General features: G+C 40.5%; 1 protein-coding gene across 3 annotated transcripts in view; it reads left to right on the top strand.

The window, feature by feature from the left end:
- Positions 1 to 1,956: 1,956 nt before the first annotated feature.
- Positions 1,957 to 14,688, top strand: part of Nkain3 (sodium/potassium transporting ATPase interacting 3) — a 638,504-nt gene continuing 625,772 nt past the window's right edge. For 2 of the 3 annotated variants that reach the window (XM_036178916.1, XM_036178918.1), the window contains exon 1: positions 1,958 to 2,459. In XM_036178916.1, the coding sequence (XP_036034809.1) occupies positions 2,406 to 2,459 (54 nt within the window). In that variant the 5' untranslated portion in view covers positions 1,958 to 2,405. Of the gene's footprint in view, positions 2,460 to 14,688 lie in introns of all 3 variants that reach the window. The other variant, XM_036178915.1, reaches the window with a different exon arrangement.

Here is a 14,688-nt window from a genome sequence, read left to right as displayed (position 1 = left end):
CACCCACAGCTTGTCTGTGCTTCTACTTCAATGAGACTGTTGTGGGAATCAAATGAATGAATATGCACAGAGGCTAGTGCCTGGCACTTGACAAGCATTGGGTGCATGTTACTTATTGTATAGTGCTTCCTAAATAAGTGAATTAAATCACAAGCAAAATGCATTGTGGTATGAGCTGGAGAGAAGCACCACTGGTTCCATCACATGATGTATCACAACCTCAGGACATGAAGTAGCAGCTATAGTTTATGGACAAGATGACACCAACAGAGTTATCTGTTGTCCCTTCTGCAATCTTTTCTTTCAACTACTAGAGTAGTCAACCGTCTAAGACTTTCTACAGGTCTTTTCCCATATACTAAAGTATTTGTCACTGTCTATCTTTTTATTGCTTTCACTCCTTAGTGATAGCTTTGAATATGCTTATGTGTATAAAACCAGCACTGCCTCACAGTCCTTGATCACGGATGTCTTAAAGTTGGGTTAAAAAAAATAAAAAGAATTCAGACTGCACTTCCCCCTTCTCACAAGAATGAACAGAAATGGGCTTTCAACATTGAATGTTCTTGCTTTTTTCTTTGGCAGCAATTTGAGATAACTTGTGTGTTCTTACTATAATTCCAGAGATAGCAGGAGTAGATTTTTCTTTGTAACAATATTAGAAAAAAATATATGCTGTAGAAACAATTTAAAGAACAGGACACTTAACTACAAGATCAACAAAACCAAATATCTTTAATGCCTGAATGGGTTGAGCAATCTCCAAGGATAGAGCAAAGGTACCACAAAGATCTTTCACGTTTCCTCTTTCCCCACCCTGCTAGCTTTCAACTCAAAGATACCAGCCGACTTATGCCTCCAGAGTGTTGAGACAGAAGGCATGAGATACCACCTAACCTTCTGCTTTTCTTAATCTACAAACCAGGAGGGCAGCAGTGGGGTAAAAATAGTGTTTTGAGCCTTGTTCTGAAGTGCACCTCTTTGAAGGCAATTGGTCAGGGTTTTATTCCTGGTTCTTGTGGAATGATTTTAGCTACTTGTGCTGCGGAGCCCTGTGGAAATTTAAGTCTCTGCAGAACTCTCAGGCTCTATTCTGTTGGGCAGGGAAGACAGTTTCTTGAGAATTCATGGAATTTGTCTGGTGTCTTAACTAACCAGGACTAGGCTTTACTCCTAGACTCCCCTCAATTTATTTCTCTCTGTACAATTTCATATTTGAGTTCATTCTAAAAACGCCTCATTATTATTAAAAGGCCATGCATTGTCCTTCTTCCCCCCTGTCAATGAATGTCTCAGTGAAGATTCCCAGGGCACTTTGAATCAGAGCCTTAAGCCAATGTTCACAGTGTCTCTGGTCTCTGAGCTCCTGGGGGAACATTATTCTCTGCTTAGACTCGAGCCAACTTTTCCTATAAGATTCCAGCAGGGGCGCCCTGCGTGGGGGTGGGTGGGGGGAAGTGACCATCACTCGGACTCTGAGCTTCGTGCCGGGACCCTTATTGAGCTGCCTCTTAGCAGCGCTCCTGCCTGCTTTTGGTGTCTGCATCCACCGCCCCGACCTTGCCGTTGCGTTGTGTAGAGCGCTTTCACTCTGAGCTTCAAGTCTCTGGACGCTTCTTCCGCATACACCAAACTGAATCTGTACCTCCTGGAAGCCCTTTGACTAAACCTAGCTCTCGGTTTTGCAGACGCCTCCAGTCCACTCTTCACAGTCAGAGGGAAAGCGCACGGCCTGCGACTCCGCAATTGCTCCGGGCACAAGGGACACAAATCCCTGGGGGCTTCCCAGATTCTTACTCATTCATATTCATTCTCATTCTCTCACAGTCTCTTTCTCTCTCCCCAGACTCCTAACAAGCCAAAGCGATCCTCCCCAGTGGCGTTCTCTTACACACACACACACACACACACACACACACACACACACACACACACAGAGAGAGAGAGAGAGAGAGAGAGAGAGAGAGAGAGAGAGAGAGAGAGAGACTCGCAAGCACACAAGCTCACACGCCTACTCAGACAGCCCACCGCACTTTCCAGACGCCCACCTCCAGCACACTCCCCTCCCCTAAAAGGCATTCACCCACTCACCAGCTGTAGCCTCTTTGGTCCCCCGCCCTCCCGCCCGGTTCCCCCACCCCAAGAAGCAGACCCGCGCGCTAGGAGGCAGGGACCCCCGGCAGTCTAGCGGCTTGGAGAGCCGCACTGACCTCCGCCTGCCCTGCGTGCAGATTAACAAAGGCGGCGGCGAGCCCCAGCTTGACTGCTGCTAATCGAAAGCTAGCCGCGGGGCCCAGAGCCTGCGCCGGGTCAGGAAGCGCAACGCCGGCTGCTCTGGAGTCAGACAACGTTGATTGAGCTCGCAGACCTCTCTGGAGCCGCGCTGCTGGGACGCCGGCCACACCATGGGCTGCTGCACCGGGCGCTGTTCGCTCATCTGTCTCTGCGCGCTGCAGCTGGTAAGTGCCCAGTTGAGTTCCGGTTCTGAGATCAGTCCGACCTCCCGGACCGGCTTGTGGAGGTCCCTCCTTGGATCTGCAGCTCAGGGCTAAGGACCCGTGAGCGCGCAGGACGCACTGGAGGGATCCCCAACCTCGCTGTCCCATCCAGGCTGTCGGTGTCTCCAGTTCAGTAGCTCTTGCCCGCAGGAGGGCGCGGTCTTACTTCTGGTCCTGTGCGCTGCGTCGCCGCCACGCGGTCCGAGGGCAGCTGGGGTGGCGCTCCTGGAGAGTGAGTTCCCCGCCCCTCTGTGGGACACCTGGCCTGTGCACCCTCTGCAATCCTGCTGAAGTTATACTGGGGCTGAGGGCTCGCTCTTATCGGGACGGTTTGCAAGAGACAGATGTTGTTTAGTTAGGTGCTGGAGGACAGCCCGCTTCTGAGAGAGACAGCAGCAACCCCAGCTTTCTGGTGGTTTTTACTTTCAGCAGCTGGAAGGTGATGGTTGAGGAGTCCAGGACTCCAGGAAGATGTGGCTGTGTTTGGGAACCACAAGTTCAAGCCTCTGCCATTTCATCTCTGCTTTTAATATTCTTGAAATGTTGCATGTTCAGGCTGCGACCGGCTGACAGTTGTCTTGCGGAGCGGACAGGGTTTCTCTTTGGCTTGGCGCTTTGCCCAGGGAGTGAGTGGAATCGGAAGTTGGAAATCAGGGTGGAAAGAAAAAAAAGACCTTTCTGGTTCTAGGCAAATACTCGCGATCCTTTTGTTATCAGGGCTGACACTGTGGTCTGTTTTATGGTCACCAGAAGTCAAGGCTGCAACCTATTGTGCCAGACTTTTGTGAGTGAGATTAATAGACAGCTCCCCCCCCCCCCCCCGCAGGGACCAGACCCAGTAGGCACCCCACCACACTCGCCCTCTGAGAAGCATTGAGTTTGTTTTGCACAAGCCTCAAAGGTGTAACTAGGGTATTTAGTCAAGCCAGGGAGAAGCTTTCCGAGAACTTTACAGACTGACTGCAGCTCTTGCAGGGCTCATTAACCGGTTAACCAGGAGACGTAATAATGAGTTAGTCCGTGTTCCCTGGAGATTTTTAAACGTTTCCACTTTTCCAATTTTGCCAGTTTTCCCCACAGATTCATTTTATACGTGTTCATTGTCCTTTAATCCACGCAAAACAACACATTCCTAAGCCTGTGGGACAACCCATTCTGCACCATGAGAAACACACACCAAACGTGTTTATTATGTTTTCTTGAAATATATAAAACTTCATGTGATTTTTCTTCCCCCTCTTAGGGAAAAAAGTCAATGGGCAACTGTGATTTTTAGAAATGAACTTGGCTTTTTAGAAAACCGAATAAATTGAGTCAACCCTCGACTCTTATCTATTTACATAAATAGATTGTCTAGTCTGATCCCACTTGTCTAATCCTTCTAAGCAATATGAAGTTAGGATCAAAAGTTATTCTTTGTAAACACGACAAGTGTTTAGCACTTAGGAGCAAAGCATAGTTGCTGAATTTATGACATTGCCTACATTCTCAGTCTATATAGCATTTTTATGTAAACATTTCTTCTGACTCCTGAAGTTATTCTCTGGGAGATACTCATTTCACTAATTTGTCTATGAGGAACTCATAAAATTAAACTCCCTCCAAGTAAGTTGTACTATGGTAGAGGCAGAGGGGTGACTACAAGCATGTAAGAACTAGATTCCACACAAAAGAAAGCTTATGTGTTGTCTCAGCAAGAGTTTCTATTGTTATGATAAGACCCTATGACCCAAAGTGTACAATCCATATCACAATCAATCACCAGCATCAGGGTAGGAACTCCAGGCAGGAACCTGGGAGTGGAAACTGACAGAGGGGCCATTAGGACTGAAGCTTCCTGGGTTTCTCCCCAAAGTTTTCTCAGGCTGCTTTCTTATACACACCCAGAGGTGTTATCACTCACAGTGAGCTGGGCTCTCCCACATCAATTAAGAAAATGTACCATAGGCTTGTCCACTGGACAATCTAGTGGGGTTCTTTTCTCACCTGAGGTTTTCTCATCCCAAATGACTCCAGTTTGTGTCAAATTGACAAAATAAATAAATAAAAAATAAAGCCAGCACACTTTTTCTATTATGTTATTGTACTATACATGATAGCATTATTTATATAAAGAGATTATAGTTGAAATTACATATGGCAGATATTTTTTGTTGAGTTTTACAAACTCTTGACTTCATAGTTTTGATATGAAATTAGTTAATATTTTTATTTGCTTTAGGGAGAAAGAAGACACTGAAACGATATTAGAAATTCATCAATGCCATGACCAGATTTCTTTGTCTGAACTGTACAATAATTTTCAGGCATTGAAAGATTATTTATGAATTTCATTTGACAAGGTAGTGGTTACAGACATGACATACGTGTAATTTTAGTATGCATTATTGAAATACGTTTACTCACAAATTTATTAAGACCATTGCTCAGTATACAATAGGTCCTATCCCAGTTTGTAACATTTTCCAGTGTGTTCGCTATAAGTACTCCCACTTCAGCCAGTTACAAGTAGACTTTTATATAGCATTTCTACTATCCAGATTGAACAAGAGACATAAACAGCTCCAAACGCACAGGTAAAGAAGAATATGGCAAAAATAATGATAAAGGAATGAACTTTAGATATTTTAGTACTTGTGTTTTGATTATGGTTTATTTAAATTTGAATAATTCAATTTACAATAATTGTCATGTTTGATAGCTGACTCAGAAATCTTGAGAACTTTAGAAATAAACTCTACGAGCTCATGTTAGCATGCTCCAGCATGCCATGTGAGACCATGTGAAAGGACTTCCTAGGCCTTGTGCCTTTCCCACCAAAAACAGCTCTCCCTCTCCCTTCCATGTTTTATTCTACTCCAACCAACTCTTGCAAGACGGGGATTATGAAACCTTAACAAGTTCTGGTGTAAAGAGGGGATGCCACTTGCTGCTCAAACTTGATGCAGGGAATTCATACAGTAACAATGAATCAGCTGCAAACCACCAAAAATAGTCCAAAAGCTCCTCCTAAAAACAAAAGAAATGGAAGATTGTGAGTAATCTAATTCCATTTCACATGAATTTCATTCCCTCTTGAGTGAAAAAGAATCAGAATGGGAAATCTAACTGGAGAAACCTTGTCATATTTAGGTGACTAATGTTGATGAACTTAGATTTGTGAAATCTGTCTTCTACCTTGTTCTCTCTGTGCTTTTGGCTAGTTTCCATTACTGGCCATGCAAACTTACGTGCTTGCTTTGAAATTCACATTTATGCTCTGACGTTACCAGACCAGATTAAACAGAAGACATAAAGAATACAAAACAGAGCACAGGGAACTTTGTAAAGTGATTCTTCCTAGGAAAGGTGTTTTGCTACCATTCCACTCATCTCTCAAGTCACCAAAGAACTTTTAAGTACATCTTATGTAATACTTTTCTTGCTGTGTGTTTGTATAATAGCAAGTATTCTACTACCGGGTGTGTAGGGTCTACAGCTAAAAAGAACACTCAATCATGGTATGCTAAATCAGCTTTAGTCACTGTATTTAAATGAACCTTAATTGTGTGTTTTAAATTCTTCCATCACCTCCACATGGCATTTCAGAAACATGTTCTCTGAGCTGCTTCAGAAAAGTGTTGAACACACTAAACTATGGCAGGTAGGCATGGCTCCCACAGAGTATTAGTCATCTTTTAGCATCACAGACATCAGACTCTAAGGCCTGTTCAATAAAACTTGGCATGTCATTACTTGGAGAGCTTATTATATTTTGTATTCTTTTACAGTGAAAGCTATATTTATTGTCAGAGCTGGTAATCAGCCCATTAAAAGTCAGAAGTAAGATGACATGTTTATAGTCACAGAAACCCTAAGAGATTTGCCTAAACAAGCAGCTATTAACATATAGATGGGTCGTATGTTTTGTTTTAGAGAGCAATCTCCCCAGTTAAAGAAAATTAGCATTTATTTGCTCACAGTGAAAGCAAAGTTCCAAGACTTTCTATTCCACCTTCCAACCATTGGAAGCAGAGCACCTGTGATATTCGAATGCTCCAATAAATATGTTGGTGCATGAACGGTGCTGACATATCTGTGGTGAGTTTTGAATTAAGTCCTGTGAAATATCATGCTTATCTCCCAGAAATACTGGACAGCCAGTATGGAAACACATTTAATTTATAATGTAGATATAATGATAATTTTGTTTTTACATGGTTTAATTTAAACACCTCTCTTTATTCTATACAGTATAATTCCTTTTTAAGGATTATTTTATTTTAGGTGTGTGCATATATATCTGTGCACCTCAAACATACAATGCCTGCTGGTGTCAGAAGAAGGCATCCAATTTCTCAAAACTGGAGTTACAGGAGGTTTTAAGCTGCCACAAGGGTATTGGGAATTGAACCCTTGTCCTCTGCAAGAATAGTCAATAGTCAGCTTAACTGCTGAGCCATCTCTCTAGTCCTGCAATATAATGCTTAATTTTTGTTGTCTTTATTTCAATATTCTGGTTCATCCTATGAAACTTTAAAAAGGTTAGGAAAATTAATTTATGGCTGATAATGAGACTTTGTGTCTGGTCTGGAAATCACCTTGCTTTAGCCAAGGCTGAGGGCTGACCTACACATCAAATACAGAAAAATGAGCTGTGCTGTTACAAAATAAAGGGCCACAGGATGAGAGGTGGGATGAAGGACATATGTATGCACACATGCAGGGCAAACAGAACTGTGTTTGGTAATACAAAAGGTCATGTTTAGAAACTTCAAGATTTTGATTAACCTGGTTTATGACTATTAAACTCTGACAATAGCCTGGACTAAGTCTTCAGAATTAAGAATCATGGGAAATGTTCGCATATGAAACTCTGGATTACATTACCTTGGGAGAGAGGGAAAAGGAAAAACGAGAGTAGTCATCAAACAGGACTCCACGCAGGGTGATCAGAACAAGAAGCGAGCCAAAGGGAGAGAAGAAACAGCGAGATAGAAAAACCAGACAAAAAACAAAATCAGTAACCTACTTGCTGTACATGGGTGAAGATTGGAGGTTGGATCCCCAGCACCCACATGGATACCAAATGAGCTGGCAGTGAGCCAGTCATTTCAGTAGATGAGTGGTGAAGATAAGGATCCCTGGTGAATGATGGCTAGTGGTTAAGTGAGGGATTCTGCCTCAACATATAAAGTGGAGAGTGGTAGAGGAGGACTTCCCATCCCCAACTCTCTCTTGCACACCCAAGGACACACACTTGTACATGCAAATACATATTTATCTACACCCACACAAACATAAGCATCAACCACATATAAAAAGCAAGAACAACAAAAACTATAGGAGTTGTGGTCACAAGTAACAGTAACGATATATGCAAAGATGACACAATTGTACCTTTTGTATTTATTTATTTTTGGTTAGGTGAAGTGCAAGACTGCCATTTTATTAACATTTATTTAAACACATTTAAACACTACCTGGGGGGTTATAATCAGTTTACTGTTGTGAGCAGAGAGGGAATCAAAGATCTCTACTTCCTGATGAGGACCTATTGGCAGTTAATGGTTGCTGGGGAATAGGAATCATTTGTCTTCAATGGTGCACATGAGCCTGTAACTAAGCCTTCATCCTTGTGCATATAAGCATTCCTAATTGAATTCTTTGATCACCAAACAAGCGCAAATATAAACAAAAAATACTTCAAATTATAAGGGGGACTATCTGGGAAGAGAAAAGATCAACCGGAGTGAGGGGGATCAAGAGAAGACAACAGGGGCCTGAATATGATTAAAATGCATTCTATGTATGAAAATGTAATAATGAGACCTGTGTTGGTCAGGGTTCTCTGGAGGAACAGAGTCAAAATATAGGACTCTCTGTAACTTCTCCAGTACCTTGTCTGCCTGCAGATCACCATGTCACATCATGAGGATAAAGAACTAAACCTCTGAAAATATAAGCCACCCCAATGAAATGCTTTTGCTTTATAAGAGTTGATATAGTCCTGGTGTCTTTTCACAGCAATAGAAACTCTAACTATGACAGAAGTTGGGACCAGGGACTGGATATTGATGGGATAAACCTAACCATGCTTTTATTTGGAGTAATTTTATTTGGCACTTGGTACTTTGGGTTATGAAATCTGTGGAATGCTTTAAGCACTGTTTAATTGGCCATACTAGTGGGAACATGGAAGACAGTAGTGCCAAGGCTGACCTGAACTGTGGGCCCTGGCTCAAGAAGTTTCAGAGGAGAATTTTAGTATGTTGCCTAGAGATTGTTGTGATATTTGGGTGAAGAATGTGGCTGCTTTTTACCCTTCTCCAAAGAGTATGAGGCAGACTCTTAATTTGGATTAATTCTGTTTGCAGAAGGAAATCTCAAAACAGCTTACTATAGACTCTTTCGTGTGGTTATTAGTATTAACTCTAATGAAGATCTACAGTGAAAATGAGCAAGCTGATCCAAGTAAACACAAAATGTACAGTTTGAGGAGAAAGGGAGCACCAAGAAAAGGAATAGAGCTAAGTTCTGTATTCAAGGAGATAAACAAATTAGGAAATGGAATTAAAAGAGCGATGAACTCAGGACAAGATTGAACCCGCTGAACTTCCATTTTGTGAAAAGGAATGAAAGAAAAGCTGAAAACAGGGTGTGGTGGTACAGGCCTTCCATCGAGCACTTCCTGGTGTTAGTGAAAAACATGACATCTAGGTTGTGTGAGTCAAGTTTTGTGCTCTTTCTCCGTGTAGTCTGAATGAGGTTCACTCCATGAGGAAGGAGCCCTTGTAGAAGCCAGGCCAGTTTGTTACCATGGTAGGATTGCTGTCATTATAGGTTTGGGGTCTCCTTTTGTATGTCTCTGTCTCTCTCTATTAACAACAATTCCCAAGTCTCATAATACATGGCTTAAATGTTTACTTGATGTTAAGGCTCTCTAGATTTTTCTCCAGTGTACACCAAGGTGGTTCAGACCCTGTGTGTGAAATCAAGGAATATCCTTATTTTATTATCATTTTAATTGTCAAATAATATATTGTACAAATTTATGTGAACAATGTGATATTTTGATGTAGGTACATGATGGGGAGGATTTCAAATAACTTAATTAGAATAATCACCTCACTTATTTGTTTTGGAAGTCCACACATTTGAGACTAGATTCTCAGCGTGTTTTAAACACTTAGTACTTATAATTAACTACAGTTACTATGTGGTCCATAGATTTCAAACTAAGGCCTGCAGGATTAAGAGCCTGGTTGGGATGAATACAGATGTATTTTCCTGATAGCACTTATCAGAAAGTTGGAAACATCATGGTGTAAGCCTCCTGACAAATAGATTTATAGTGTCAGATCTTTTCTCTCTTGAGCTCTACCTACTTATTACAGGTTTTATTTCATTAACTGATACTGCATGTTCTTTCGGTTCAAACTTATTTTGTGATTATGCTTTTCCCCAGTCCTTCCTATAACTTCCCTGTCTTGACAATGGATGCATTTATCTTTGATGTGCTTGTTTACTTAATAATACTAAAATGATTTCTTTGTAATATAACTCCTTGAAAAGATCATAAAATTTCTGTTACTAAGCTACCAGTTGCCTTAGCTACCCCAATGATACAGATGTGTTTCACCTATTTGAATCTGCCTCCCCATTTTGTAGGGACAAATCCCAGCAGTCTATAAGCCACCTGTGTCCTTACTCCTATCATCTTCCTGGAATTTCAGGATTGTAAGGCTGAGAAAGTAGAACATGAGCAACATTAACTGAAATGGAATTATATATATATATATTCATGTCACTTCGTTCTTCATACAGTGCTACTGACTTTAAAAAATAATGTCCTCAACTTTAATCAGCTCATGTTCATAATGGTCTCTTTCATGCAGACTTTTATTTTCACTAAAAAGTAAATCTTTATTAGAAATTTGGGAAATAGAATTTATATCCTCAAGGAATTCAGTAATATTTGCTACTAAAACACAAACTGCTTTGTCTGCCTTTTACCTTTCCCACACATATTTTACCTGTGATATATCAATATGTCTATCAGTCCTCCAGAAATGTCTTGATTATATGAAGAGAAGAACTTTAAATAACTTAATCCTGAGAAAATTGAGTCAATAATGCTAAATATTTTGGCACTGTTAGAAAAAATATCACATTGGCATAAGTTTTGCGTGGTATAGCTACCAAATTTTGCATCATCAGGGGAAAACTCTGCATAGGTTTGATTCTTCACCAGTTATTTTACACAAATGAAGCACATTTTACTGAAAGAAGCAAGATAACACATACTTCATGATAGTAACAAACGAGATATTAAAGCTAGTCATGGTGGCTCATGCTTATACTCCGAACACTGGGTAATTTGAGGAAAGAGGAGCAGAGTGAGTTTGAGAAGTTGGGTTAAGTAGTAAATTCTAGACCAGTGAGAGCTTTAGAATGAGATCTTATCTGACAAAATATCATCATCAACATCATCATCATAATGCAATGAAAATGATGATAATAAAACAAAACAAAGACAAAAAGACAAAAAAATCCACTATATAGTAATTAAAACAGACAAACCCAAAATGTAAACAGAAAATCTGAAGGCTTTGGAACAGTATGAGACCTAGTAGACACATCTGCCTCCCCTTAGTCCCAATGATCCAGTATCTGTAAGAGACAGTAATGGTATTAGAAAGATTAGGATGAAAACAGAAGACCAACAAGAAGTAAGCTGTGTTCAGCCCAGGTCCTTCAGTAAGAGCCTGCACACAAGGGCACCTTTGTTGGGCTTAAGTCACCTGCTTGCCACTAGTTAGTCTGTGACCTGAGATTAGAGTACACATTTTAAGCTAGATACCTAGGGTTAAGGTGATCTACAATGGGAGAATAAATATGTTAATAATTTTGAAAAATCAAACTAGCTAATGTTTGAGATTTAGCCAACAATGAGAATTGCTTATTTTGATTTTCTTACAGTACTTCTATTCTATACTCTAATCTTAATACAAGTTTTGAAATGAAGGGAAAGAAATGAGACATAATTGAGACCAATATAGAAGACCCCTGCGGAGACCCCTGTAGACCCTATATTAGGCACACACCACACCCAAAGACCTATTTTCACAGAGAAATCCTTTATTAAACAGGGGAAAAAAGTTAAAGTGACTGCTTCTGACTCAAGAAGAAAAACAGAAGCAAATGACCTTTCAGGTATAATTTTTAAGAGGAAGAAAAGAGGAGGTCTCTGTTAAAATGGGCTAGGGTTCAGTGGTAGAGGAGATAGGGCACAAGGGATAAGGGGGAAGGGGACAAGGGAAATGGAGGAAGGGGTATTTGTCCCAGAAGGACAAAGGACTGCCTCTGGATATAGAGGAGACAGACTTGGCACATAGGCAAATGGCAGGTAAAGAGAGAATCCCCATGTTAGGATGAGGTGTTTAATTTTAATTGGACGTGTTAATTAGGTGAAGCAAAGGGGTTTCTGATTGCTGCATTGTAATACTTCAATAGCTGGACCTTGGTAACTTCAGAAGGAGGAAGTGGCCAAATATGGAAACAGACCTTGGTGGCCAGCTTTAGGAATGCAATTTAATGGTTTGTAGCAAGGCAGAGGGAGTGGGAGAGAAGAGCCGGGCCTGCCAGAGCTGCATGTTCCAGTGGGCTAGTGAACCTTCAACCATGTTTTGAATTTCAGTTTCTGGGATACTCTTGAATGAATATTTGATAAACTTAAAGATTAAAATACATTTTTTAGGTGTAATAAAGATTCATGCTTTTAATCCCCTTAACATGAATTTGTGTTAATGCCTGCAAATCTTTATCTTTTCCCTGGGGAGATTCAACACATATATCTACTCACCCCAGATAAGACACCCAGGACAGACCAAAGTATGGATACTATCAAAATCCAATTTGGTGAACCAATGAATTTTGTTGGAGTTACTTACAGGAAAATGGGCAAGAAATTACTAAAAGGCACAGAAATGACTCAAAGACAGCTGAATCACCAAAACCCACCCCAGCATGGGAGATCACCAAAACCCACCCCAGCACGGGAGACAGTTCACAAAGCAGCGAGCTTGGAGCACACAGCACAGCCTGCAGACAGCTCAGCATGTTGGAGAGCGTCCTTTCCAGGTGGTGCCTCAGTTGCTCCGAACCTCTTCCAGACAGCTGGTCTGGCCTCAAGTCATCATTGCCGCTTTTCTCCTCTGTGAGTCATTTTGCCTCTTCAACTCTGCTTGTTTGAGAGTCTTCCTTGCAGCTCAGCTTCACTTCCTTGGAGAAGGACCTTCAGCTTTTATTGTTTACTCTGACAGGGAGGGGCCTAGAGAATCTGGTCAGTTGCAGGGAGTTCCTGAAGATGTTTTGAGTTGTTTACCTTCCTGCTGAAGGAGCTTTCCTTGCATGATTAAATATTTCAATCTCATATGAAACTGTTAGCAACAATTGCATCCAAAACAATATCATTTTCCCTCAAGGATCATTTTCTTTTGTTTTGTTTTTAGAGACAGAGTTTCACTGTGTAGCCCAGGCTGTCCTGTAACTCACTCTGTAGACCAGACCGGCCTCAAACTCACAGTAACCTACCTGCCTCTGCCTCCTGAGTGCTGGGATTAAAGGTGTGCACTGCCACTGCTGGACTCAAGGATTATTCTTTAGCAGTGATTTGCAGTGAATGCTAAGGTATCACAAATATGACTCATAAAACAAACTAATCTACGTATTCAATTTGGCATAGTTTGCAAAGATCCTCAAGTAAAATGAAAGATGGACTGTGAACGCCCTGTCATAGAAATGCCCGTCTAGTTATAGGCACAGTATATAATAGACATTAACATAACTCAACACACACACACACACACACACACACACACACACACACACACACACACACATTCAGATAGAATCTTATGTAGTCCAGTCTGGTTTCAAACTTGTGATGATCCCTCTGCCTCATGAGTATTGGAATTGTACCACAACACTGAATTCCTAAAACCTCAATTCCTAATGAAGAAAATCTTTCAGATTGTAGTTTATAAAAAGGAACATATTTTGTATTTGTCTTTAGTTACAAGATAGAAATGCACATACCCTTTCAGCATTGAAATCTCTGTTCTAAACATCCTTTAGAATGGAAAATTTGCCTCAATTTCTACTCTTTCTGCTCCACATTAGCTTTTTTTTTTTTTCTGGCTGGCCAATAGTGAGCTAAGGCAATTGGGTGCTAGAGCTAGCTTGTCCCAGCTGGGAAGAGTTTACTATATGGTTTTCAGAAATTTCATGAGCCAATTGTTAAACATAATTTTATTAAAGATTAACTACATAAGCTATGATTAAATTATTTAAAACAAAAGTAATGCATATTCGATAGTCAACATACTTACCATCTGGGTGTTATTCTATATTTACAGTACTGTTGGGTAGAACTTTTATATAAATGAGCAGCTTACTGAACATTTCATCCATGTTTTGTATCTAGTGCCATCATATTGGTAAGCAAAAAATTCTATTATGGAAGAAGTATTTTCATATGCAAGTATACAAATGTCACAAATCAGGCTATCCTGCTGTCTTCTAGAACCCAGTATTAAATATTTACTAACTTGCCACCAGATGAAGTCTTTCATCAGAAGGCCAGTTTTCTGTTTGTGAGTGGTAACTGATTAAAGAGCTTTTCATTAATTCTTCATACAACTAATTAATTCATTAACTAATTCATGTAAGGAAAACATAATGTGAAATCTAGTTATTGTAATTATTTCTTTGAGTGCATTTTTTAAAATTATTAAGATATAATGGACAAGCTTTTATTTTAAAAAATTGCAATATTGACTTCTGCATATATTTAAACAATTGTGGCATTGACCCCTGCATAACCATTTTCAGGTTTCTCTAAAGTGTTCATATATTTTGCAGTTAAGTGATCTGTAAGGAAGTCAGGAACTGATAACAGCCCATAGGTTTCATTATTAGGCAACTGGCTAAAACAAGAATCCTTCTCCATGAGAGACTCATTTCTGCTTATTTTGTATTGAATGGCTCCCATGAGCAAGGACTAACCCCAATATCCAATGACCTGCCTGCATTATTGGTCCTAATTAATTCTTCTCATGAGGATTTCAAAGAATCAACATCAAAGGGATTCAAATGTCTTTTTACACCCACATCTGGCTTCTCAGGCTGGAAAGAACTACTATTTTCC

This window comes from Onychomys torridus, chromosome 2, assembly GCF_903995425.1.
Source record: "Onychomys torridus chromosome 2, mOncTor1.1, whole genome shotgun sequence".
Taxonomy (NCBI): Eukaryota; Metazoa; Chordata; class Mammalia; order Rodentia; family Cricetidae; genus Onychomys; species Onychomys torridus.
This window is presented reverse-complemented; position numbering and strand designations above follow the sequence as displayed.